Source organism: Montipora capricornis, chromosome 13 (assembly GCF_036669925.1).
Source record: "Montipora capricornis isolate CH-2021 chromosome 13, ASM3666992v2, whole genome shotgun sequence".
NCBI lineage: Eukaryota > Metazoa > Cnidaria > Anthozoa > Scleractinia > Acroporidae > Montipora > Montipora capricornis.
Window position 1 is genome coordinate 26,962,453 of NC_090895.1, and position 27,500 is coordinate 26,989,952.

The following is a 27,500-nucleotide window of genomic DNA, read 5'->3' on the forward strand; positions in this document are numbered from 1 at the left end:
CTGACTTTTCCCTGACCTTGAAAACGTTTTGTTTTTCCCTGATTTTTCCCTGATCATGGCAACCCTGTTACAGTGCACGACCTCAAACCATCTTTAGTCAATCAACAATGCATGGCGCATAGGTTTAAATCTGACCTGTACAATGCATGATATTAATATTTATGTCTGCCATACTTGTGTCATCATGTAATCGGACTCCAATCGCCCCAAACTATTCATTTAGCATATGAGCAAAGGTATTAATTTCTAAAGAAACTCTGGTGCTCCTCTCGTAGGCAGTAAAACACAAAAATTTGGTTTTGTGAAACCAGCTGATAAAGGTAAACTAACCATCATACGAAAGAGTAAATTTTGTGCGGTAACATTAAATACACATTCATATCCAAAGTTGGCCTCATCCCTCATGAGTATATTGTGGTTCAAATTTATTCTTGGTTTAAAATATTATTTTTCAAACCAGTTCAATTTTGATTTTTCTTTGTCTTATAATCATCAAAATAATCTGAAAAAAATAAAAAAATTGAACTGGTTTTAATACAGTCTTTTTTCCCAATGATAATAATATACATGAAAAATTACTCCATTCTGATTGGTTAAGAGCAGTGCAGTTCAGATATAACACCAGTGCAAAAAGTGTAACGCTCGTGCAAACTACACATCGAAATTCTGGATTATGATTGGCTAATAAACAACAGGGTTTGGTCAAAAGCAATCAAATATTTTGTTTTCAAATCAAGTGCGCGCCCTGGATGGCGCAATTTATGGCACAATTTTTCCCTGATTGCGTGATGTGTGCGTTTCTTCTGCTTAACCAATTTTTTCATGTGTATTTTTAATAAGTAATCACATGATTTTCTCATGCAATTTGGAATAAATAAGCACTTGTGAATTTTTTCAAAGACTACAAATTACATTCGTTTGGTCATCTTTAACAAAATTTATTCCAAATTGCATCCGAAATCATGTGATTACCTATACAAATACATGTTGCCCTCATGAAACTAGCCCACCACACACCTGTTGACTGCAAATAAGAATAAGTGTTTGCCCATCCAGAAAATTTTTCCTTCGGTTTCTGTAGTTTTTGCAAAGACTACCGGTATTTCAAACAATACTATTGTAGGTTATTTTAACATACACTGTAGGGTTGCGCTTGCTAGCGCTTTCTAGTTTTTTTATACAAATTATATACTAAAAAAGAGTTAATTTTTTAACACAAACATTTGAAGAGTCAAAAATGCCGCGAATTCAGCTCTCCCTTGCCAACAATCACCAAGATTAAAAATTGCTGACACGAAATGATCGATGTTGGGTCAAGGGTTATGTTTTGTGTTCTTAAACAAATTATATTGGCGTTAAGATGTTTATTAAAAACAAAGAGTAAATAAGACTTCTCGGGATAATAGTACCTTAAGTTATCGTTTATGTTAGATTAACAATGCAAAACAGAAAATTACCTTCCTGTCTTTTTGAAGCTGCTTGTTAAGAGCACGAATCCACAACTTCACAATGCTTGGCGTGAGATCTTTACGATCGTCTGTCCTTGCGTGCATATAAAACCAAGCAAGCGTTGAATTTACCCATTGACAAGATTCTATTGTCACAGCACGATTATCTCTGGTAATTGTCCTACTTTTTCGGCCTTGTTGAGGATTTTCTTTGCCATCTCTTTTCTTGTAAGGTCTTTGGAGAAACAGGACCGCCAAAAACAGGAGTAGAAGATGGATAAGACCAACGTACACTTTGACGGGAAAGGACAAATCTTGAACTGCGTGTCCTACTGACATTATTGGTATCTCCCAAAACGACGATTTGAAATCTTTGACACCACAATAGCTTGACACGTAACTTATCACGCTACTGTTAAGTCCTGCGCCGAGAAAATTCGTGTCTAATTCTGATCCCTATCCTGTCAAAAGTGAAAAAAACGTCCAGTGCGGAAGAGCTATCGATGTTGTTGCCGCAAAGATGCTCGACTTGCACTAAGTTTTGAATTCCCTTATTTGTGTATGAATCGCCACGAGGTCTTGAATTACCGTCCGTAGCCTTTTATCCCATTTATGCTCAACTCACATGATAAATAGGCTTGATACTTCATGAATATTTCAAAATCTAAACACGAGCTGATCTTTGTTCATGGTGTGAATGTCTTGTGAGGAAATCTCTGTTCTTTCATTAGTTTGTTCTTTTGATGAACCCTTCCTCCAAGTTTTACGACTTTTTCTTGGCCTTACATTTCCTTGAACAATTCTCGGCACATTAAGAAAATTAAGCTGCTTTTTTCAAAGAATAAGAGAGTAAACTCGAAACGGACGAAGACAAGTATCACTTTGCATAAAATGAGGCTAGGAACTTCTGTCGTTGAGAATAGTGGCATGGACTACAGGCCATTGGTCGTCGAAGAAATGGAATACAGTGATTGCCAAACAGACACAAAGATTAACGGATTCTACAAAGGAAAGGTAAAACAACAAAAGGAAGAAATTAAAGACATAGGCATGAATGGTGCTTTTAAAAGCAAAAAGCCAGCTTTCCATTTAAAAAGTTGAAGTTGTTAAAGAAGGATTAGAAGTATCTGGAAGCAACGACCATGAACTTGAACTTGAACTTTACTTTTAAGAGTCAAGTCTTCTAGCGCGGAGGCGCTAATTGGAGACACTATACATGAAAATAAAACCAAACATTGGTTTTTGACGAGAGCGGAAAACCAGAGTACCCAGAAAAAACCGTTTCGAAACAGAGTAGAGAACCAAAACAGATTCAACCAACATGTGACACCAAGTAACCAGGGGGCGATTGCTCTGGCACTGCGCCAGGCCTGCTCCTTTTCCATGTTGAGCGTAAACGGGTGCGCAAACGGTCGTTACTGAGTAACGGTACGGCAACCGGAAGTGAGCTGTTTTCCCTTTTAACTTGTTTACACACAATCACATTTACATTGCTAAGATCTTTTCCGCATTAGAGATGATTAGTGTAAAATCTGAGAGACACCACTGTCCTGGCACGCGACACGTTACGGACGGCAACCGGAAGAGAACATGTCGCGAGCCAGGACAGTGGTGTCTTCCAGATTTTTACACTAATGATCTCTAATAGAGAAACGATATTTGGCAGTGTAAATGGGGCTGTGTGAAGACAAGTTAAAAGGGAAAACAGTCCAGTTGCCGTCCCCGTCGCAAAAACGTGCGTGCTTAAGCTCCCTATTGGTAAGCCGCATCTTTGAGAAATTGCATAATTATGCAGTATGTCGTGCGTAAAGAATAAATAAGTCAAACAAATCATAAAGAAAATGGAAATTTCTCATACTTTCGACTGTGAAGAACAGCTGGTCTTGTATAACAGATTGCTTAGGCTCAAATAGTGCAGATTAGTCATTTGTCCAACTTATTCTTCAGGCATTAAATTCTGCATTTTTATGCCATTTCTCAAGGAACGTTAACCTGGACGTAACCTTTCCTTGGACAAAAATTAGTTTGCGCATGAAGCTCGCGCTGATCGGTGAGGGCTCCCATAAACGCCTGTTAAGAAGGTGACAATTCCACCGACACATGTAACCTTTTACCCTCAACTCGTTTAGTGCGTAGCCAATTTTAACTCGATCAGGAAAACTCAAAATCAGTAGCTGAAAAAAGAATCGAGCAGCAGAGAGACGTAACATATTTGAACTTTGCAAATTCTGATTGCTCTGACGACAGAACAAGAAATTTTATTCGTAAGTAGCGCTCGCGCTTCTAGCTTTGTTTATGACGACAATTCAAAGATTCCGAAAAAATTTGCAACGCACTTTCTTAATACTCTGTTTTTTCTTTTAATGATGGGTCAAATGTTAGATTGTTTACGCTTTGAAAATCAAAATACAAAGATTGTATCACTAAGTGCGCCTTCCCGCGTTCCAAGAAAAATCAGCTTTCACCGGCCAAAGCGTTCTTCACCCGAAAAGATCACGGAAATCTCCGATCGTTCGTCTGTTGCTACTATTTCCTTCGGATCGGCGGTCTTCTCAGGAAAACACGAGTCTTTAAACGAAATCAAAACTGTAGCTGAGAACCATGGTATCCTGCCTTCCAGCAAAAGACATCCTGGTACGTACGTGTCCTATTCCTTGTATTCTTATTCCGGAATACGATCAATCGAACGAACCTTAGTTTAACTGCAGTTTTTTTTCCGTGCAAGCGCATGCGCATGCTTGGATTACTGTCCATGTTTTCCCACCATTGCCATATGTTCCATGTTTTCGCTTTTCAATTGGGTAATCTTTTCTTTCTCCGTCGATTCTCTTTATTAATAGATCAACGACTACTTTTCGTTATAATAATCTGGCGATTTTCTTCGTACAACAACAAAATCTTTTTCTTCCAGAGCTGCTAACTCCTGAGCCAGATACGACCCTGTTGGATTCAACAATGACACCTGTTGAGGCATGTCAGCGGTGTAGTTCTCCATCCTCACAAATGATTACTCGAAACCAGTCACGTGTGGAGACATTGGCTTGCGTCGGTGCATCAGTGCCTCGACCTCCGACACCAAGAACAAACAAGACAAGGCTGATAGTTGTGAAACCATTCAAAGGTGAGAAAACGAACTTCTACGTCCGAGAGCATCCAGGATAATGAAAGTTAATGAACTGTTATAGTTAAGTAGCCACCAGAAACAAATTAACCCGAGAGTCATGGGCAAATGGAATCTCTTTGGTAGAGAGAGTGATGGAAATTCTGTTGTGGTGAAAAGATAATGTTGGGAGTTTAAACAACCACGACGGCTACAGCAACGAAATCGTCACTTCAGAATATAAGTTTGAGCTATTCCAAGTATTTCATGATTATTTCATCATGTTTAGTGGTGTAAGATGAGCGAAGGATAAGGCTGTAACTGGATTGGTGCAAACGGATTAGACATAAGGAGAGGGAATGAAATATTCACTGCGGTATACCCATTTGTCGTCATTTCAAGTTGTAGCTTGGATACGTACGGTAAAGGGAAAGGAAAGGGAAAGGAAAGAAACTTTTATTTAAGTGTCTAGTCGATTTAGCGCTGGAGCACTTATTGGGGACACTGTAAACTGAAATTAACAATCAACGCAAATCGAGTCAAATGTTGGTTTTTGAGGAGAGGGAAAACCGGAATACCCAGAGAAAACCTCTCGGTGCAGAGTAGAGAACCAACAAACTCAACCCACATATGACGCCGAGTCTGGGAATCGAACCCGGGCCACATTGGTGGGAGGCGAGTGCTCTCACCACCGTGCGATCCCTGCACTCGGAGAGAAATGTATAGAAAGAAGGCCGAACGTGCAGCACGGTCATTTTTCCTCTTTTAACCATAAATTACTTCTTTTTGACGTTGTCGTTGCTGTATCCATATGCCGTATGATCTGGGGGGAAGTCTAGTGAGCAGAACTATACTAGGGAGCTTAATCACGCGCGTTTTATTGAGACAAGAGAAAATAAGGGGACAGAGACGGAGGCTCAGGGCGTTGGCCGGGATATGTCATGTCCACGAAAGTTATTTTTAGACGAGCGGAAGTCTTTGTTCTAGGGGAAGTCTGTCTTCCGAGACGTCCGCATGCAGTCTTGCCTCGCTCCTAGGTTCTTAGTGAAAAGAGAAAATGACGGCGCACGTGGAAGGCTGATGAATATTTATTTTCTTTCAAGCATCGGACCGAGGTAGGCCAGCATGCGGACGTCTCGGAATACTTCCGCTCGTCTAAAAATAACTTTCGTGGACATGACATATCCCAAGGGCTGGACCGGGAACCTCCCTCTCTGTCCCCTCATTTCTCTTGATTGAGACGCGGAAGGCAACCGGAAGAGAACATTTCGCGTGCCAGGACAGTGGTGTCTCCCAGATTTTTAAACTAATTATTTCTAATGGAGAAAAAATACTCAGCAATGTAAATTTGATTGTGTTAAAAGAAGTTAAAAGGGAAAACAGCTCACTTCCGGTTGCCGTCCGCGTCTCAAAAACGCGCGTGCTTAAGCTCCCTACTAATCGATCCACCAGAATCAGTGTTGTGCGCTTCTTTTTGGATCGAGACGAGGTAGCTATTATTCACACCTTAGGCTGCCACTTTAAAAAGAACCTCGTCTATTGGTATGGAGTGTTCAACTTCGCGTAATTGACATATTTTTTAGCCGAAACAACTAATCCAGAAGTCATAGATTCAAGTGCTGGACTAAAAAGCGAAGAAGACTGAAAGAAATTCTTTTCACTTGTTCTGTCTCCTTCGCCTCATTTACAGGTTCCACTGATAGCATTATAGAAGAGCCCGAGCGCGTGTGCAAACATGGAATACCTCTGACTAGTGAGACTGGAGACACTCATGAGGTGGATTGCGCTTTGTGCGAGCGGCCTACTTCCCGTGACGGACGAGCTTTAGCATGTCCGATAGAATTCCGCCGGGCGGAAAGAAGAGCGCGCAGCCATAAGATGGTATTGGAGCAACTAAGGTTAATTGAGGAACAAGAAAAGAGAAATAGAACGAAAAAAGAACACGAGAAGGCTCTTCGGCAATTTGCTGAGAGACAGGAAAGAGGTGATTGAGGACTACAGCTACCAATGGCCAAAAGTCGTAACAAGGTACGCCCGTGAGAAATTTGCTCATGGGCACGAAAATCCTCCAGCCATATAACAGGATTAGGCCGGGACGTTAAAAGTATCAAACCATTTGCTATGCTAAATTCAGCTCCCTTGGACCGTATTCAGTGCAATATCACTGATATTAAATGAACGATCGTCCTTTCATCCTTAAATCCTACACGCAGTTTTGTGTAAAAGCGAGGAGGGATTAGGCTAGTCACCAGCTTACTTGGTGTAACTCTAGGCTAATCGCGTTGATCGCACGATGGGGGCGCATCTGAGGGAAAGAGTAACGATTGAGGAAAAGACCGTAAAACCCTCAAATCCGTGGAACCGTGCGATTACGTCAAAGTTTTCAGATTGCAAACCCCTTATCCACAAAAGAGTCGGAGTATGACTGATGGCTTTGTAAGGACCCAATTGGAGAGCAAGCAACTGTGGCTGCGAGATGCAAGGGTCCAAACATAATCCGCGCCTTGTGAACAGGATTGTACAAAGCAAATATAAAATTTGTTTTTTTATTTACATAAAAGAATCGGTACAAAATGTGGCATACATGCTATGCTGAAATTTAAAGTATATACTCTATTTACATGCTATTGCATTGAGCCGGTCAAAGTGCACTATTTATACAAATGGCAGAACCTCTTAATCGAAGATAAATAAACATAGTAAATCTCAAAGATTCATTGAAGTGTCTTATATGCACAGCGTGAGTACAATATTATGAAGTGAATGAGTGAATGCATAAATTTGTTTAAACAGAGGAAAATGGTGTAAAGATCAGTGGATTTTGTTGCGCATGGGTAATTTACACAAGACTGGCTTTGCAGCCTACCTTTTTAAAACTTCTTAAATTAATTTCCACACCTATGCAATCTCCAGGTATTTTTTTAAAAAATTGCCCAATAAGGAGCACTGATAACTAAACGCTGAGGATTTTCAAACACATTGACATTTCTTTATGAAATCTTATCTTCCACCGGCCGTCGTAGATTTTTGAGTTCTCAATCTCTTGATCAGCGACAAAACAAAAGAAACCGTTTGCACAAGAAAAAAGTTCGATTCTTTGGCCCATTTGTTCGAACTGAAAAGCGATAAAAGGTAATTGGTTGTAAAACAACATCAAAGGTTTCGACTTTTCCACTGAAAATGCCTAAAAATGAAATTTAAGGATGAATGAAAAATTCCTTTAATATAGGATTAAGCTTTGAACGACGGCGGCCCAAGAGATTGGTTTGGGAAAACATGGCCGCGCAACGCCTTGTAAAAAGGCTCTGTATTCAGCAAATCTAATTTTTCCTGTAACTAAGGTCCATGTCATTCTTTGCAGAGAAAACACTTCTTCTGGGTTAGCGTGACAACAACCTATCGGTTGCCATAGTATTAAACCCAAATTCGGCGCTTACTTTGCTTCTGAACAACTCGGTCTAATGCATCTTTTGTGACTACAACGCCACGCCTGTTTTGAAAAACCAAAGAGCAAATATCACAGAGATCACCGTTAGGTTTGCATTTCTATTGATCCGAATAGCTCCATTTTCTTGCACTGAATCGTTCGTATTGTCTGCTTCTATTGTAGCAGTTTGAGTGCTGTTTTTTGATGGCTGTTTTTTAATCCTGTTACAGTCATCTTCCGCGCAACATTGGACGCAAACGTTGCTCGTTCCAGTCCCCACAAGTTGGACTTCTCTCCGACAGCCGTCACTGCATGTGTAACCGCGCAACGAGTCGTCGCTTGAACAACCCAGCATGATGGGAACAATGCTAAAGTGATAATGAGAGAAACATGTATTATTTAGATGCCAAAAAGAAGATGGCAACTCTAATTTTATGGAGAGTTACATTGGCCACAATAATCAAACGTTCTTTTTTTGGCTTGGTAAGCTGGTGAGAAAAATGCCTTTGAATTTTTCGTAATTTCTAAGCTTCTGTATTTAAAAAGGATTAGTCAGTTTTGGTTGCGTTGTCTGAGTGAAGAATGCTTTTGGTTCCTCCCCCCCCCCCCCCCCAAATATGACGTCACCGAGATTAATTGACGTGCGAGCCCTTGGAATTAGCTTTAGAGGATCAGCAAAACAATCAATTCAAAAACGTGCAAACGAGGCGCAATGCCTGCAACCCATTTCCTTGTTTCCATTTAAAAACCTTTCTGTGACTTTCCGATATTCTCAGGCTTCGTTCAATCGTAAAAAGTTAAGTTTTTTAGAAACTCACCTTGAGTTCTTTCCTGTCCTATTTTGCTTTTCCTTCAGTGTGATAGCGACGCATTTATCTCCCGGTCCGCATTGTTTTGTTTTTATGTTCTTTTTCAGGCATTCACGCCCCAGGCAGCTCAAACATTTAGGGCCCTCATTCAATGGGGTCAGCTTGAAATATCTATTTCGGCTCCACACACAGCACCTTTTTCCCGGCCACACGCGACCACCCGATGATGAGTTGGTTACCAAACTTCCGTCATTTCCGACCTGAAGGCACACATGTTCGCAAGTGTACAGCCTCCTTTCATCTGCACCTTTCTCGTTCACTATAGTTTCTTTGAGAGTCGAAAGGCATACTTCACTTCCGTGGAATTTTGCTTTGAGGTTAAAGTCAAGATAATATACTTTGCCATCATTGGATATTGTGCGGTGAACAGTTGATAGAAGACGAGGCTTATCTCGGCGGAAATTAACTGAAGTATCATCGAAACGTTCAACACGAACAATGATAGATTCCGAGGTACCGATCTTCCCATCACGTGGATTGCATGTTATAGAATTTGGCAGAGGATTGCTGTTCACTGGACCATTGCAATACCAAAGTAATAAACTGTGAACCAAAAGATTGTGAATAACTACTCGATACCTTAGGTTGAAAGCCATGTTTTTGAGTCAGGATAGCTTTGATTCTTGCAAAAGCATGTCTGCCTGCGAAATTTATAAGCCTCTAATCAAAGAAACTCCTTAACTCATGCCAGTCAAGTGACAGGATGACATCCGGTTATGGTGTTGATGAGGGATTGATTTCCGGTAAAAGGTTAATCTTTTTAAATTAAAACAAAAATCACTCCTTAAATGTACAACTTTGCAAGATCCAAAGACTTTGACGTTTTAAGCTTGAGAAAGGCTCTTTTAAAGGGAAAAATAAGCAGAAAACAGAAGCATTAGTTTATATAACTTTACCATTTCCATAAACAGCGAAAAGTAGTCAAAATGAGTATGTGTATTTTTCAAATTCTATCCTAATTCACTAGTTATGACCATTTTATTATTAAGCGAAACTTTTCAATAGCTTCTTTCCTAGATCAATTCCGTTCTCAAATCCTGTTAAGGCACGACCATCTTTTGCGTGGGAATACCTTTCCAGACCATCCGCAGGCGGGGTAAAATTAGGGAACTGAAAAATGACCTTTACAGGATACTGAAAGCAAATTTTTAATAGCGTCTAATTGAATTTTACAATTTAAGATTTCACTTTCAGCATCCAATGCGGAAACGTCGACGGTAAATTTTCGATATTTTAGCGTGCCCCATGTAGCATGATGTAGACCTCAAACACAGAAAGGAAAGGAAACAAACATTGTCGTAATGGAAAATTTAATCATTAAACTTGTCGAAAATTGCATTGGCAACTTTTTGAAATCCCCCGAGTGTGTTTGGAATGTTCTTTAAGCCTTTATTTGGGCCCACGCCTCTAAATAAATAACCCTAATTTTGAACCCTGTTGTTTTAAAATATAATTTCTGATAAAATATATATAATTAACCGCCACATCTTCCAGTTGTCAACCCACAACAAAATATAATGTTTAGCATCCAGGTTACCAAATTACTTTTTTAATCAACAAAATTGCAAATGCGCAAAGTTGGATTGTTACCATATTTGTCCATTTCACGTGACATCAATTTTTGACGCGATGAAACAATTATCTGTAACACGTCACACAAAAGCGTCTTTTTTGGGAATAAACTCGGTTCATTTGTGATAAATCTCCTATTACAAGACACATCTGCGCAGTTTTCCAAGTTCGTGCGCTTTACTCGTTTGTTTTGCAGAATTGTTGGACAGGAGAAAGTGAACAATCATTATATTTCGCAGCACAGCTTTTCAGGAGGACTCTTGAAACATACAGTGGCCTTTTTAACGCATCATTGGAATGTCATACACCACAACACAACACCAGCCTGAGCGGGGGACTGGATCGAGTTGAAGAGTTGGCAACTGGAAGCCGAGCGAAGACGCGAGGCTGACTAGGCGGCAACCTTATAGGGCCGAAGCGCGAGATTGTTGTGTAGGCAAAAAAAACTTCGAGCGCTCCAGAGAAAATGTAATGTAATGTAATAGATCTATCTTCTCCAATATCACTGTTTTGAAGTTAAATTCTTGATGATCTATAAGCGAATATCCATAGAGTATTCATTTTAAAGAAGGAAACTGGTAATGGTTGGAAGAATAAAGAACACAGGTTGGCTGAGTTGCAAGTCAAGTCTTTTTGTATTTCTAGTCAAAATACGGAAATACGTGACACTGAAAAAAGTCATTTGGACTGTATGGTGATCAGATTTGCGGTAAATCGTATTCTGATATGTTTTACAATGTCAATCCTCGAATGAGTGAACTAAGAGTTGCGCAATTTCATTGAATTTTCACTTTGTGTTGTGCTGTTTTCTCTTTTAACCCACCAGTGCCAAGTATCTTTTCCTCATTAGAGATGATTAGTATAAAAATCTAGGAGATACAACTGTCCTGGCACGCGACATGTTCTCTTCCGGTTGCCGTCCGCATCTCAATGCATTAGATTGGACAGGGGCACTGAAATGTGGTCGGATTTCCGAAAGCCACTTAAAGCATGAGAGCAGGGATACAAAACTAACCATGAATACTGATAGAGTGACAAAACCAGTTAACGAAATGTTTACACAGAGATTAGCTTTTAACGAGAAAGTTCATGCACTTTTATTCAAAAGCTCATTAATAATTCATAAGCCCAGTAGCCTATCAATGTCACGTGCATAAGCTTAAAATCGTGATAAAACAGTCCTCGTTAGTATTCTTTATATAAAGAATACTAATAAGACATAGCTTATTTTTCTTTTATGCTAATATTCTCCCCTCACAATTTGAATCCGTTCTGAGTCCAGATATATAAGGATAAAACCCTGCTGCTCGTTTTTTTAAACGCTATCCCCATAATAGAAAGATTGTTGCACAATATCTGCCAGATCTATGGCCAGATTTATGGAACAAAAATAATACGGCTCTTAATAGTAATATATTGACGTTTGACGTCGTTGTAATAACACTTGTCTTTTTCTTTTTGCATGTTTAATTTATATTTTCTTCCGGTTATTACCCTTTTACTTGTTTTTTTCTTTTAGTTTTATTTCATTTTATTTGTAATTTGTAGGTGTAGTAATCCTATAAATCATGATCTCCTGTATAAAAGTAATTTTACGGAGCGTGTAGATATGTTGTATTATCTGTTTTTGTTTTCACCCAACCGGATTAACTACGCTATTTTCGATTGGGACTTGCATTAGCATATTCTTTTGTTAAATGTTCTTGTAATAATAAATGAAAAATCGAATAAATCTAGTGAAATCGTTGTGCTGCGCTTCGATGCAGATTGGAAGAAAATGTTCAATGAAAAGCAATCCATTTGCTAAATCATCAACCAAAACTGTCGTCGGTGTAACAGCTCCTAAGTGCGTGCATGACCGAGTACAGAGACTCAAAACTGTCTTCATGTTACGACTTGCACCCTGTAGAATGACTAGTGGTACCGAGGCGACCGATACTGATGACAGGTATTTGGTAATTAGTTTAGGAAAACGTTTAAAAACAAAGACAGCAAAGTTGAATAAGGAAGGATAGCTTAAGTGTTATCGCCGAGAATTGTACCCAGTCGAATAACACAGAGTATTTAACCCTCAGTTTAGGACCACGTTTAAAGACAAACAGAATAAGGAAGGAAAGGATAGCTTTTAATTCTTCAACAGTTCTCTGAGACAGGATGTCGCGTAGCACGATGGTCGCAAGCTAAAAGACAATTCTACATCGTTACAACAGAAACTGTCCTCTTCTTCAATGATGGAATCTTCCGTCGTCTTTGAAGGATATCCACAGGAATTGTCAGCTCCGTCTTTATGACAGTTATTCGCTTCAAGTCTCAATCTTTTTGTGTCATTGCCTGCGAGACTTGAGCCCGCCGCTACAATAGAGTGGGAAGTGGTTTTATGGCCACTGCGAGCATGCGCATTATCAGCACACTTCCATGACAAATCAGCCGGAAAGGCAACAAGTTTTCTGTAAGCCCCTGGCACGTTTATACCAAGTTCTCTTAGCCTAAAATTGAACGAAGTGTAGGTCAGAGTTATTACCAAGAGGATTTGTGCTGGTAAAAAAGCTGTTGATATTCGAACCTTACCTGAAGCTTTTGATAGTTAATCCATCGGATTCTAATCTTTTTTGGTACCTGAATCAATGAAAAAAAGGAAAATGATTCAGTCCCAAATGATCGAAATCGTGTCAAATATGTTTTTCTTGGCTAATTCTTGCTTTCTCTGTTTCTGTTACGTCATACCTACAGCCAATAGACTTTATAAATGTAGAATTGACGTCATACCTACAGACAATAGTTTTATACATGCAGAAAATTCTGCCAACCGCAGAAACATTCTTTGATTTAACGCTCATCCAAAGAAATGGAGGAGCCAGTCCTCTTGTCTTTACAAGTGCAGCTCAGGAATATACATAATAAAACAATTATTGGATTTGGTTTTCGCATGAAAGGGATAATTATCATGGCCTCAGTTTGTTATCCGCCCGGTTATCCGCCTCAGCCTTCGGCTTTGGCAGATAACAAAAACTTTGGCTGTGAGAATTATCGCTATCATGCTCAACCTCACCCAATAATTGTTAATTATATGAACAGAGAAAGGGTGAAAGATATATAGGTGAAAATATATATAATATAGAAAATATAGCAGAAAGTTAGGTGCAGCTTTTTCCGCTGTGGATCGAAGCACAAGTGAGCGGCGGACAATACCTGTTGTTTTCTCATATATTTCGACCGGAGTCTGTGAAATATAAGGGAGTTTAAGAAACGACAACGGCTATGGCAACGATAACGACAACGACAACAAGCAGTGATATTATTGGTTAAAAGAGGAAGAAATGATCGTGTTGCACGTGCGGCACGCATTTTTGAACATTTCTCTCCCGTACTCGTTAAAACTACTACGTGAAATTACCAAATTTGAGGTTTTGAGGACAACGTGGACAAACTACAGTGAATCTTTCAGTCTCACTCTTTACTTCAAACCCGTCCGTACCAATCCAGTTATAGGACACTTCGCACATACTGTATCATATAAACAAGATTGAATAATCCCGAAATACTTAGAATAGCTCAAACGTATATTTTGAAGTGACGTTTTCGTCCCCGTAGCCGTCGTGGTTTCTTAAACTCCCCATTATCGGAACTAGACAACGTGGTAAAAATGTCACTGGTACAAAATGTGGCGAGAAAGAAAATAAAAGCGGCCGAGAACGCGGGAAAAGAGGCTCCAAGGGATGCTAAGAGCAGCATAAGAAAAGCCAAAAGGGTCGGAAAACATGTAACGTGTGCCAAATGTAAGTCGGGAAGATGTCAATGGAAAAATATTCCACAGATCACCACTGGAGAAAGGAAAAAAACAGGAAGTGAATGCAAGGAAAAATACGCAGCGGGTGCTTAGAGTCGGAAGGCAGGCAATGCGTGCATAGCACCACAACCACAGCTCTCTAACCGCTGTCATGGAAAGGGAAGTATCTGTAATATTTTTCTCCAAAGGATAAAGGTATTGTCACAGACCGAGGCGCCAACGAGTCGCTTCAACTCCAAATACAAACCGAGAAAGTATCGATAAAACTGTCTGTCTAAGGGCGCTTTCCTTTTGTCAGAAATGGCCGGCCAGACCCGTCAGTTTGCAAAAAAAATGTAACAATTTGAAGAAACACTTGCACAATAATCCCTCGCATTGTTCAGGAGGAGTATATACCATTCTCGAATTGTGTTATATTGAAGGCGTTGTAGAGTTATTCCTTCCAAATGCCTGGTCTGGCCGGTCAGTTCTGTCAAATGGAAAGCGCCCTAAGATTATTGGACTACAGACTTACATTTCTCCCACATCATTAGCAGGGTATTGAACGCCGTAACCCGGAAGTGGTAGAACGACATCTTTCAAGCTATGTTTTCCTTGCTCGTAATTGGTTATACATCTTACGTGATCGCGCCTAATACCACTGTTGTCAACGGAACACGAGTCAATATCGCTACAGTCACCATTGTCAGAGGTTTCTGTCTTACGGTCATGCGTAATCTTTGCGGGCGGATCCACGATTAGATCACCTTCAGCTGTTCCTTCCAGTCCGTACCGCTGAATTCTGGTGGACGCCATTAAGTTCCACACAAGACTGCAGTAACTGTGAACAAACAGCAATCGCATAGAGTATGGGATATTCAGTAACGCTTTGCCACAGCCATCCTACAAATGTAAAGAAAATAAAGGTTGCAGTCCAAGTTCCTCTCTTCGTACACCTTTCGCTAAACATGCGAACTCCGACGCTACCGTTTTTCGCCGTCGACAATCACTGTAAGGGAAAGGGTTAATTAATGGGTCGCAATTAGTAATGTGATTGGCCTGCTTTGCCGCTTTCCTCTAACTTTCACAGCACATGCGATTGACGGCGCCGAAAAGAGGAACCGTTGACTGGAATTTGGTCTTTAGAAACCCCACGTTTATCAAAGACACCATATGGGTCACACTAAGCAAAGCCAGCGGTCATTCGACCCACAACCGAGCTTGCGAAACGTGTGTGTGCGCGTGCGCATATTCCCAATTTGGCGTTGGAAACTAACTTACAGTGAGAAAGCAAAACCAATCAAAAGGGAATCAAAGCTACTGAAAGTCGTGGGCCAAATGCAAGGCGAGAGAGTTGAAAAATGTTGGAAAAGAGCAAAAAGATACTTTTTAAAGATATAAAACGCTTCCGTTTAGCCGACTTGAATAAACACAAATTCCTCCACCTCTTCCAATGCATACCATATCAGTCCCATGTCGGTGAAGAGCTTTGAGTACCAAGACTTCGCGAATTTTGTAGGCGGGCATTTGAGCCAGAGTACCTTGAACGTCACCCGTCTCACAGTAAAATCTGAGAATAAACAATTAGGAACTTGTCCAAAATAACATTCAATGATCACGTGAACGAATACCGGTGTGATCTAGAGAGCTTAAGTCTGACGACGGCGACGGCGAATCTTTCATTTTCAGTCATATTCTGTTTTCACTCTGAAACCGCTCGTACCAATTTATTTTTTCGGATACTGCGATCACATTAGGGAGTTAGCACGCGCGTTTTTGAGACGCGGACGGCAACCAGAAGATAACATTTCGCGTGCCAGGGTAGTGGTGTCTCCCAGATTTTTATACCAATCATCTCTAATGGAGAAAAGACACTTGACAATGTAAATGTGGTTGTGTGAAGACAAGTTAAAGGGGAAAACAGCTCACTTCCGGTTGCCGTCCTCGTCTCAAAAACGCGCGTCCTTAAGGTCCCTATTAGGGAGTTCAAGCACGCGCGTTTTTGAGACGCGGACGGCAACCGGAAGTGAGCTGTTTTCCCCTTAAGGACGTTCGCGCCCAAAACGTTCCCATGTACAGATTTTTTTTAAACTTGCCACGCAGAAAGGTAATGATCTACTCTTGCCAAAAAGGCAAAAAAAATGGGGGGTCACCTTGCTCGTTTTCGAGATCATGAGGTGCATTTTTCGAAGATTGCGTTACTTTAAGACGATCTTAGCTTACAACTGTCAGCAATGAAAAAGCTACATGAGTGAAATTTAGATCAGGTAAACGTACTCAGTTCAACATAACTAATATAACTAAATTAACCTTTGCAACTGATGTCTTTTTCTGAGGTGAAATAGACCTTGAAAAACGATACATATTAGTCTAAGAAAGAAAACTTTGGTGGCAAGAGAGCATAAAAGGCCAAATATTTGTAACTTCTCACGTACAGATTTTTTTTGTTTTTTGTTAAAATAGACAAAATCAAGAAAGGAAGTGATCTACGGAAAGAAAAATGGGGGTCACCGAGCATTCAAGAGAGTAAAATCGCTGCGAAGTTCTCAAAGCGATTGTCTATTCGCACTGTCACGCCATTGCGTGACATTTCCGAGAAGACCTGGGTCCACAGCTATCCCATGATGCCACATACTTTCATGTTCCATTCTTGTGGAAAATTTTTGCGCCTTTAGCATCGTGTTTACCTGCGTGGTCTACGATGCATGACGTGTGCGTGACATGTGCGAAATGATGCGCAGTAGCAATGGGCGCGAACGTCCTTAAATAAGTTGTCTTCACACAAACACATTTACATTGTCAAGTGTCTTTTCTCCATTAGAGATAATTGGTATAAAAATCTGGGAGACACCACTGCCCTGGCACGACGACGACGTGTGTGTGGATGGTTAGCCAAACGTAGAGTTAGTCTGTATAATGAGGAAAAGAAATCACTTTAAATATATGGATTTAGAAAAAGGGTGTCACCGTTTAGCAGAATTGACAGCGTGGTCCGGATTGTGTTCAGACGGAGTCATGAGTAACTTGACAGCATGGACCTACAGAGTAAAAAAAAAACAATGTCCAAATCGCCAGCTGGGCCCAGTTGCTCAAAAGCCGATTAACGCTAATCCCAGATTAAAAATTAACCAAGCAATTCATTTCTCTACTCCCAAATTTTGCAGATTTTCGGCAGAACTTTACATGAGAAGACGTCAATCTTGAAAAAACAAAAATAAGCAAACGAAACTTTCACCAAAAAGTTGAAAACGTGAAACAAACGTTTACGCTAATCCTTGATTAAGTTAATCGGCTTTCGAGGAACCGGGCCCAGGAGTTTAGCTCTTCAAATGACTCAACTCGTTATTGGACGGCATTTTGTATACCCGTATTTTAAATGTCGCTGAATAAATGGTATTTAAAGCTACGCAACGATTCGTTACCGTCTGTCGTGACTGGCCAGAGCCTGAATCAGTTTTTAAACTCTTTCGCGCGCTTAGCATCGGGAACATGTGTTGATCGTAGCCGTTTTTCTCCTTACCATGTTTCCCTGAAGCATAGCCAGTCCGATGTCACAAGCGTTGACTTCATTATCATCCACGCCAAATCTCTGAGGGCCAAAGTAGTTCAGGAATCCATTTAATGACAATGAAGTAACTGCTTCCTGGTGTAAATGAAAGAGAAAAAGAAGCGTACAAAAATAATCCAGTTCTACTTGCATAGCAGGAAAAGTGTCACCTAGTTCAAAGGCCTATCGTCCACGAGTCAGGGTAGCCGAGTGGTTAGGGTACTGGGACTTGAGAGATCCGGAGGTCCAGGATTCAAGTCCCGCTCTCTACTTGGTTACCAGTAATCAGTGTTCACCCTCGTTGAGGACGGTGCCTACTATTGTTATTGCGCATACGTTCCGCACATCTCGAGATACTCGGGTTTCCTATGGGTGATGCTTAGTAATACAGAGATATGTTTGCGCTGTTTAAAACTACGCGGAGAAAGCAGAACTCAGCAAGTGCTCTTGGTATATCCAAAAAAGAAAAGTGGGGGAACTATGCACTTTTCAGAGATTTGGAAAAGAACGTCACACATTGCTTTGTATTTTAAAGCTTTTCACCTATATAGTTGATTAATTATCTTTGCAAAATGCGTTGTTACCCCCAATTTTCTTTTTGGATTTCAGTAACACTTTAAGATCTGCTTTTCCCGCATATTCATAAACCGGGAAAAATACCTTTGAATTAGTGGACACCGTCCTTAAATAAGGACTTATAGTCTCCCACAGTTCGGTGGTTGAACATCCGAAGTAGTAATCGGAAGGTCGTAGCTTCGTCTCTTGAAATGGAGCACTCGGATTTTTCCGAGTATCCCCGACTCACCAATGAAGAAAAACATATCAGTCTTCATTTCATGACGTTCACCTACCGGCGGGGCTAACAATTTCCATCTGAGTCGTTTTTCATTTTTCATTTTTCATTTTCCATCTCAATCACAAAAACGCAACCCGTTTCTAGAATTTCAGTTCTAACGGTATAGCGGAGCACGCTTCACCTGAATCTAGAATCTAAGTCCCGTAAATGAGCAGTCGGATTTTTCCGAGTATCTCCAAGTCACGACACCACCGAGAAAATAGGGAGCTTAAGGACGTTCGCGCTAATTGTTTGTGCGCAACGTTACTGCGCAGGTAACGCGACGGTAATATGTCACGCATTACTTCGAGCATTAGTGAAGTTGAGGTTTTAAAACCTTTGCAGAAACCGTGGACGATAAGTCTTGCACAGCGTTGGATAAGAGAAGATCGTGATCAGTCAAAATTGGCTCAAAATATTTAGGAAAGTCAAGTAGCTTACTGCACGACTGATGTTCGCGTTGTTTTTATCAGTCGTGCACTAGACTACTTGACTTTCATAAATATTGTTCAAGCATTAGTTAAAATAACATGGCGACAAAAACGCCGGGCAAAAAATTCCAGGCCGGCAAAAGAATGGCACATTTATTTCCGAATCATCATGAAACGTTAAAGAGAAGTGAGCGGGAGGATGGAAAAGCTCTTTAAAAGGTAGCTGCTGATCGAGTAGTGGCTGAAAGTTTGGAAAACTCGAGGACCAACCGTTGCGTAAATTTAATGGGGCTGTTTCTTTTTTTAATGTTTTTATTACCCTACGAACTTAAGTTCAAAATGAATGTATGTTTTTGAAGTTCTTATCCTTCACTTTCGTGCAAATGGAGCAGTATTTTCGTCCTCGTCGGCTTGAATAGTGCGGACCTTCGTGGAAAAAACCAGCGATTAAATTTCACAAAAACCACACTCCAGAAGACGAGCATGACGGCAATGGGGAAATATTATACAAAACACTAACCAAATGAAGATGACGACTGCTTAAAACTTCGTTGGTATGCTCGAGAAAGCTTTGTTTTGGGGTAAAAACCTTTCATCCCTTCAACGATCGATCCTCTCTTGGGGTCCAGTCCTTCCCCAACAGGTCACGCAAAAACGTGACAAACGAAGTTTTCCAAGAGCTTCGTAAAATCACATCGATTTTACTCCCTTGGATCATCGGTGACCCCTATTTTTTTAATCATGAATCACTTCCTCTACTTACTATCTACAAAATATGATAAAATGAAAAAAATCTCACCGTAAGAAGTTATCTTTTTTTTTAATTTTCTTTCCTCGTGCCATCGAATTCCGGTAGTGGTTGCAACGGATAGAGGTTACGAAAACGCTCATCCAGGATGAACTCTACTGTTTACGACATCCCTAGCGGCATGAAATTATCTTAAAATCCCACCCCTAAAAGCCTATGCACGGAAACCTTCACTCTAACAGTTTATTTTTAGGATTTTCGATGGATGAGCAGATGAGGCTACCTTTCGTTATTATGACAGATTTATCGAAATTAAGGCATTTTTCCACTGCCATTTTCTCCGAAACGAAGTCGGTGACCCCCAATTTTTTTTATATTTTTGGAGTAAGTACTTTATGACCAAACTCTATGGGAGAAATGAAGAAAATCTCACCGTAGGAAGATTTTGGCGCGAACGTCCTTAACCAACGACAACGGCGACGGCGACGGCAACGACAGCGTCATCTCAAAATAGAAACTCGCGTTATTGAAATCACTTCGTGACTATTTCAACCTTTTTAATATGAAAAGGGTGTGCTAGTTCCTCAAAAATGTCACTGGTCGGAACGGCGCATACTTTATAAAACTTTTTCATAAAACCTCAAATTTGGCTATTTCACGTTGTTGTTTTGCTGACGACGGCAAAGAATTGGACAAAATTGAAAAACGCACGTGCAGGGCGTGCAAAGCTATTGTTTTTGTCCACAAAATATGCAAATTTGTGACGTTCTCGTTGCCGTCGCCGTTGTCAATGCTTAAGCTCCCTATAATATCATTGGTTAAAAAAAGACAAATAATCATGAAGTATTTCTGCCGTACTCTGTATGACAACGACGTGAAATCACCAAATTTGAGGTTTTGTCGACAAAGTGAGCACACAAATGTTACTTAACTATTAGAGGGTGATGTGAAGTGCTAGGTTTCTACCCAACCGGCAACCGTTTGAAAAAACGTAACCCTTCCTCATACAAATGTGAACCTTTTATTCTCTATTTTTACCCTGAAACCGCTCGTGCCAATTTATTTTTGGGATACTTCGCCCACACTGTGCGACGTGAACGAGATGGAATAATCGTGAAGGACTTCCGATAGAGCAAAGTTATATTCTGAGGTGACGTTTTGATCGACGTCGCCGTCTCAGATCTTAACTGAGCCCCTAATATCTCTCCCTGTCGTTTGCAGGGGTTAACATTTATCATCTGCTTCTTAACAATACGGCAAAAAAGGAGTTATCTAACAAAATTTTCAGTATCACCCTGACAAGATTCTTGTCAGTCATTAAAAAATGAAAACGACAGAATCTCACTTTTATACCAACCTCAACCTTCTTATTGCATTCTTCTGAGTTCCTTTTATGGCTGTGAAAACACGAGAAAACGTTAAGACGTTGAAAACATGAGACCCACAGAAAAGACACACTAAGTCACCAACATTTCTTTAAGAAACCTTTAAAGCAAAAATTCTAAGCGATGGACACTTAACCCTAACCCTACCCCAGACCTAATCACACCTCATTCCCCCTTCCCCCACCCCCGAAATAGACATGCAGTCATTGGTGCCTTCTGTTAGGACAAAAGACATTACTAATGCATCTCTGTATGTTTCTTGCTTTCTCTTGCACGGCCGGTGAAAACCACCCTTTAGTAATGAGAAGCAATATTTTTTGTGCAGTAAGGTTTACATAGGGTGCAATCCACTGAGCCAAAATAATTTCCAGTAGAGAAACAAACGGAACAGTAATTAGCCTCCCGAGGTTGTCCCTTCTTCCAGAAATATGGAAGTTCTCAAACTAAAATTTTTCTCACTCAATTTCACTGGTTATTCCGAGTTGAATCTTTGCATGAAATTTATCCTGAGCGAGTGAGCTTAGGACGAGACCCTTCACTGGAGTGGAAAATTCGCCCTTGTCACACGGCGGCCAAATTGTCCCGGGTTACCAAAAACGCTTTGTTTTACCACGCCAAGCCTTGCAGTGGAAACCATGGGGGTGAGGCTTGGCGTGATAAAACAAAGCTTTTTTGGTCTCCCAGGACAATATGGCCGCCGTGTGACAAGGGCGATTCTAACAGGAAATTTTGGTGCAATGGATTGCGCCCATAGTTCTTTTATGTTTCCAGTATCGGATCAAATAGTTTGACACATCTAAGGGAAGCAATGCAAATAGAAATTGACAAAAGCCCTAAAAGCCCTTGTAACAATAAATATTATTGATACCTGTTACTGCACTGCATATTTCTGATTACAACCTTGAAATGGTTTCCACTAAGCCCACCCATCCTGAGTGGTCCACTCACTCCTCTCCTGTAGCTACCAATTTCTATACCTTCTAAGGAGGGGTGACCTTCAATGGCACACATCCTATCAATAAAAACAAGATACCCAAAAATGACAAGAGTGATTTGAGAAGACAGGAGAAATAATAATAATAATAATAATAATAATAATAATAAGAAGAAGAAGAAGAAGAAGAAGAACAACAACAACAACAACAACAACAACAACAAGAATAAGAAGGAGAAGAAGAAGAAGAAGAAGAATAGTGCCAATTGTGATTGGGTGCAAGGGAGGCAGAATGAAAAAGGTTACAGGACAGTTAAAGAAAGAGTGGAATGATGATAAGACTGTTACAGCTGCAGTAGCCCAAGAAATGTTACCCGGTATATACAGTTTTATATGAAATTGAAACAATGATGCATAAAGCAATGTCAGGACTGATACAAGGAGAATGAAAATTAGACTGTGTGAGAAGATTGAAAAATGAGACTATAATTTAGAAAAATGAGAGAATGACTCTGTTTTATTGTTTGTGGTATTTGAAGGAACTACCAAATTATTGTTAGTTCCAGTCCAAAATGCGAGATAATTTTAACTGTTAGCATGATCCGGCATTTTGGCCAGTTAGGCATCATACTGATTATGCACTTCAAGTGAGATGATGATGATGATGATAATAATAATAGCAATAAATTATCATTATTATTATTATTATTATTATTATTATTAGAACTGTCTCACTAATCGCCATTGCAAGTACAGAAACAACACAGCTCAACAAGGTCAAACTGAAAGCATACTATGGCCCCTCTGCCTGCCGCTATACAGTCAATGTAAGACCTTGGAGCACAGCTTTCAGCCAGCTGGAATCAGCTGTATGCTGGTTTCCCTGAGGAAGGAAAACCAGAAAACCCACAGAAAATCCATAGAGCAGACAGAGTAGAGAACCAACACAAATTCAACCCACTTATGGTATTGGGTCTGGGAATTGAACCTGGGCCACATTGGTGGGAGGCAAGTACTCTCACCACTGACCCAACCCTGGTGGGATGGATGGTTGGGTTGGGAGTTGTAATGCTATGCATCTTGGGTTGGGTTTAGTGGGTCCCAGTTTGCAAACATTGCTATGCGCAGGCTTACAGTTACAGCTAAGAAATTTCAATGGTTGTACAATTCAGTAATAATTCATGAGTAACAGCCAACAGAAATGCAATGTTCAGGTCATTTGTACAGATCCCCAGAATGGCCGCAATTCTGTAATTTAGAAACTGAAAACCAATAATAACTTATGATATTACTATAGGTATAACATTTTAAGCAAACCCTTGTTGGTGGGACCTCCACTTTGATGACCTAATAGTATTAAGGAAGTAGTCCAAAGAATAATTTATAGTGACAGTCTGTAAGTTTTATCATAAGGTCCCTGTTTATCCATGGCAAAGTGGTCTAGGGATCTGCTTGTCATACGCATTTGGATTGAGTTGATACCTTCTATTTTAATAAACAGATTCCATGTCATAGTGTGTCTGTTCAGTGATAGATCACAGATGACCGACTGTGTCACTGATGTTCTTACCACATTTTGACGTCTTCTGTGATCTATTACTGAACAGATAGAGTGGCTTTCAATTGAGTGTCGACAGTAATTAGCCAATTTATTGCTTTGGTTTTGCATTACTTCACTCAGTGATTGGCTTAATTAAAGTTCTCGTGCCATGTTTTCAACCAATCAGAATAGAAAAAAAAACCAACCGTGGCTCATGCATGCACATTTTCCATGCTCTGTGGCCAAAGTAATTACTTTACACAGAATGTATTTGTTTTATATAATAAAGAATTAAATGTTTTGATGATGATATCATTTATGCATCTGTCCTCCGATAGAGCATGCACGAGACCCAATCAAAATGCGTGCATTATTGAGCATATTATATGCCATGCCAAGTAGCCACTCTCTGAAAATGCAAACAAACAAACAAAAATACTCACTGCTCAGGGGTAACTCCTCTAACCACCATATGCTGTGTGGTAATAGCTTTTTTATCCTTGACACCTGCATAACTAAAAGCTGATGGCTGGATGTCCAAACATCTTGACAAACGGTGAATTGCTTCCAGGGTTTCCTGAAAGATTTATGCAAAGATTCGTTGGCAGCTATAGTCCAGCAGCATTGCTAAAACGAGGGTAAGGGTAAGACCAAGGGTCACAGTAAGGGTTTTGAAGGATACGAATACAGAAAGTATCCTAAAAATGCATAAAGCTAACCTTAAACTTTTGTTTAGGCCTAATTAGGCCTAAGGTTAGCTTTTATGCATGTTTAGGATACTTTTTGTATTTGTATCTTAACCCTTACCCTGACCCTTGGTCTTACCCTTACCCTCGTTTTAGAAACGCCAATAGTCCAGTCATCTTGTGGTTTGAAGTCAAACTAATTGCAACAGAATTTCTGTTATTGCCAAATGTTAGACAGTGGTCAACTGATTAACAAACCAAAAAGTTGCCCAAAATCTATGCCACAGAACATGCTTAGATTATAAGCACTTTAATACGTATTTTGAGCATGTATCACAGGGTACCCATGTTGTGAAAAGATTTTTTAAATTAAGAATTTTAATTACAAGAAAGGCTCAAATATTGTTACTAGCTAACACAAGTGTAATTTTTCTATATACTTGCATAGCACGTTTGGTGAATTTGAAAAAGACTGTGCAACATTTCAAGCATCTTGTGATGTTTGGCATAACAGCCACAGGGTTTGGTCCATAACTCAACAGGTCAAAAAAAAAAAAACAACAACAACAACAATCCCATAATGTATATTAATTTCTTGGCTTATCTGGTAACATGTACTTAATTATTGAATTAAACTGATCAAACTGGATGCTAAGGGGGGATTCCAATGGGAATAATCTACCTGTTTGTCACACATTCAGTAGCCCAAGGGGTATTGATGTGATTGTCATTCATCGTTTTCACTGCAATTCTGTTCTCTACAAGTACCACATGCAGCCAAGCAATCCAGTCTAATCTCTCAGAGCCACAGTCAGATTTACAGTTGCACCTAATAATCTAACAAAGATGTGTGGGCTGCTGGTAGGTCAGTTTTGACAGGTAGGAGTCTTCCATCTACTAGTTTCCAACCCCAGTCTTGTGGTGGGAGTGCAACTCATCTCCACTGCTGAACCTAGTGTTAAACCCTGAGGTTGTGGTAGACAGCAACTGCAGAAGTCAGAGGAAGACAATCTGGCTGTAATAATTTAGTATGACAGACTTCCAAGCCAAAGCCTTCAAGAAATCCAGCAATAGGGCTTCAGCTTGACCATGGTGATTCAAGACATTGGCCCAGTCATGGAAGGTCAGCACTAGCTGGGTTTTGCATGACAGGCCAGAATGAAAGCCATGTTGTAGATGACACAAGATATTATTGTCAGACAGATGCTTATTCAGATGGCTGAGCACAATGTGCTCTATCCCTAATTGCAGCAAAAGTATAGGCAGGTAAGCAATATGGGTCAAGAATTAGCTGGATTATCCTTGCTTGACTTTTTGTGAACAGGGATGACCCTAGCTGATTGCAAGTCACTTGGTAGGGTACTTGTGTCATAGATCTGTCAGAAAATAATTACTAGAAATCTCTGTGGGTAGGTCAGGCATGCAACATGGTGAGATATCTCTGGGCCAGCTGGCTTTGATGTATTTAGATCACCTAGCTGTTTAAGGACACCATTCTGAGAAAACATGATAATATGAGTGGTTGGGAGGGAAGAAGGAAGGAAGTGAGTCCTTGGTAAACACACTCTGGAAGTGGTCGTTTAAGGCAGTTTGCATTATCCTTATCAGATATGAACAATAATTCACATTGGCGCAGCACTGGTATACCAACGTTTTCAGCACCAAAATCAAGGCAGTGGTGTGACCCTTTGGGTTCTAGGGTATTCTTATTGAAAAACACTACTAAAAAAGTACTAAATGAACGCTATCATATACCGCCTTACAAAGGCATGATATTACAATCAATGTAACTGGACTTGTGCATACAGCGAAGGCTGACCGCACAATGCCTCACTCGCTTAAGGTTGCAAAATACAAACCGTGATTAAGTGGCACTCCAAGCGCTAGCCACTCTCAACCAGACCTCTACTATGTATGTACAAGCAATAATTTATGCTAATAAGGATTATCACAAATTACATTTTTTCAAAGAAAAGAACAGTTGTATTGATCCCTTCTACACTCTTGAACAATGTTGGGTCTAAAAGGTCAAAACCGTATGAAATACATTGTATGTAGCGCAAAGTATGGTCTTCCAAATTTTTTAGCGAGTGTAGAAGAAAGTTCACATGGTTGTTGTTGTGGATAAAATTTAGATGAAACTCAAAGAAGTGTACGAAAAAGAAGAAAAAATCATGTGTTTCGAAATGTTTGATTCACTTAGGGCCAAAACTTAAGGATTAATTTTAAGTAAATATAATTATTATAATAATTATTATAAACACTAATGAAATACCAGGTGAGCTTTCCCATGAAAACATGATATCTTCACACCTGAAAATAACATGTTATCTGCACAAGTGAAATATCACTGTTGCTATGGTTACCTGATAAATTGTGACATTGTTCTAACTTACACCACAAAAAATAATAAAGTGAAATGGGTGGTATTTCATCTCTGTTTAGGGTTAGGGTGAAAATAAACAGAACATTACATGACTGCTTGGACATACAAAATTTATCTTTGAGTCTTGAAAAATATTTCACTTGTTTACTGGGCCCATCCATGAAATATTTTTCAACATTGAAAGATAATTTTTGTGTCTCTGTGCACGGCCATGTGATATCCTCTACTTATTCAACAAACTTACCATATTTCTTTTGCATAAAGAAAATCTTGTGTATTCATTGCCAACCTGTCTGGACACCAAACATAGAACAAAGACGTAAACCAGTATATGAAAGAGAAACTATGTTGGAGAGAAGTGACACTGAAAAAGTTTAAAGCCTTTATTGCAAAGGTCTGAGGTACCTCAAATCAACTGAATGATTGTTTTTTTGGCAGGTTGTCTTTGTTCCTTTGGCCCTCATTCGCACCTGAATATAACTTTGTCCAGTAGCTGTCCCACTGTGTTTGTTATCTAATAGTATGTTGTTAAATGTTTTGCTCTCAAGAAAGGAACCAAAGTGTTTGGATAACAATCTGTGAATCTAGAAAACAAAACAAAGCAATTTAATAATAATTATTACATGTATTTTGCATGAGAAATGAAATGATGGTAGAACCAACTGGGATCTCGGAAAAAATCCGAGCCCCAGATGGGATTCGAACCCACGACCCTCCGTGATCTAGTCGGATGCTCTAACCATTGAGCTACTGGAGACTCCATGGCGAGCAAGGGTGAAATGTGGGTATTGACTCGAGCTGCATCACGCAGCTACAGAGTCAAATG

At 40.0% G+C, this 27,500-nt stretch overlaps 3 protein-coding genes and 1 long non-coding RNA gene across 10 annotated transcripts in view; 1 reads left to right on the forward strand and 3 right to left on the reverse strand.

The window, feature by feature from the left end:
- Positions 1-2,352, reverse strand: part of LOC138030973 (glutamic acid-rich protein-like) — a 45,527-nt gene extending 43,175 nt beyond the window's left edge. For 3 of the 4 annotated variants that reach the window (XM_068878830.1, XM_068878829.1, XM_068878828.1), the window contains exon 1: positions 1,458-2,351. In XM_068878830.1, coding sequence (XP_068734931.1) covers positions 1,458-1,787 — 330 coding nt within the window. In that variant the 5' untranslated portion in view covers positions 1,788-2,351. Of the gene's footprint in view, positions 1-1,457 lie in introns of all 4 variants that reach the window. The other variant, XM_068878831.1, reaches the window with a different exon arrangement.
- Positions 2,353-2,399: 47 nt separating this feature from the next.
- LOC138030976 (uncharacterized) lies at positions 2,400-6,876 on the forward strand. Its single transcript, XR_011128090.1, has 3 exons — positions 2,400-2,462; positions 4,360-4,569; positions 6,239-6,876. It is a non-coding gene; the product is annotated as an uncharacterized lncRNA (long non-coding RNA).
- A 204-nt stretch (positions 6,877-7,080) lies between these two features.
- On the reverse strand, positions 7,081-9,582 carry LOC138028812 (uncharacterized). Its single transcript, XM_068876437.1, has 2 exons — positions 8,794-9,582; positions 7,081-8,343 (listed from the first exon to the last, which is right to left on the reverse strand). The coding sequence occupies exons 1-2, from the start codon at positions 9,438-9,440 to the stop codon at positions 8,025-8,027; spliced, it is 966 nt and encodes a 321-aa protein (XP_068732538.1). The 5' UTR covers positions 9,441-9,582; the 3' UTR covers positions 7,081-8,024.
- A 2,938-nt stretch (positions 9,583-12,520) lies between these two features.
- Positions 12,521-27,500, reverse strand: part of LOC138029077 (pseudouridylate synthase PUS7L-like) — a 23,529-nt gene continuing 8,549 nt past the window's right edge. For 3 of the 4 annotated variants that reach the window (XM_068876759.1, XM_068876761.1, XM_068876762.1), the window contains exons 7-17: positions 27,080-27,258; positions 26,919-26,967; positions 24,046-24,179; positions 21,997-22,140; positions 21,089-21,140; positions 17,703-17,825; positions 17,150-17,220; positions 15,644-15,752; positions 14,718-15,085; positions 12,985-13,032; positions 12,521-12,902 (exon numbers count right to left, since the gene is read on the reverse strand). In XM_068876759.1, the coding sequence (XP_068732860.1) occupies positions 12,542-12,902; positions 12,985-13,032; positions 14,718-15,085; positions 15,644-15,752; positions 17,150-17,220; positions 17,703-17,825; positions 21,089-21,140; positions 21,997-22,140; positions 24,046-24,179; positions 26,919-26,967; positions 27,080-27,258 (1,638 nt within the window). In that variant the 3' untranslated portion in view covers positions 12,521-12,541. The remainder of the gene's footprint in view (positions 12,903-12,984; positions 13,033-14,717; positions 15,086-15,643; positions 15,753-17,149; positions 17,221-17,702; positions 17,826-21,088; positions 21,141-21,996; positions 22,141-24,045; positions 24,180-26,918; positions 26,968-27,079; positions 27,259-27,500) is intronic. The other variant, XM_068876760.1, reaches the window with a different exon arrangement.

Coding starts and splice junctions, on each gene's coding strand:
- LOC138028812 (XM_068876437.1), bottom strand. CDS start 9,440: ATGGCTTTCAACCTAAGGTATCGAGTAGTTATTCACAATCTTTTGGTT. Junction 8,344..8,793: donor AGGACAGGAAAGAACTCAAG/GTGAGTTTCTAA, acceptor TTATCACTTTAG/CATTGTTCCCATCATGCTGG.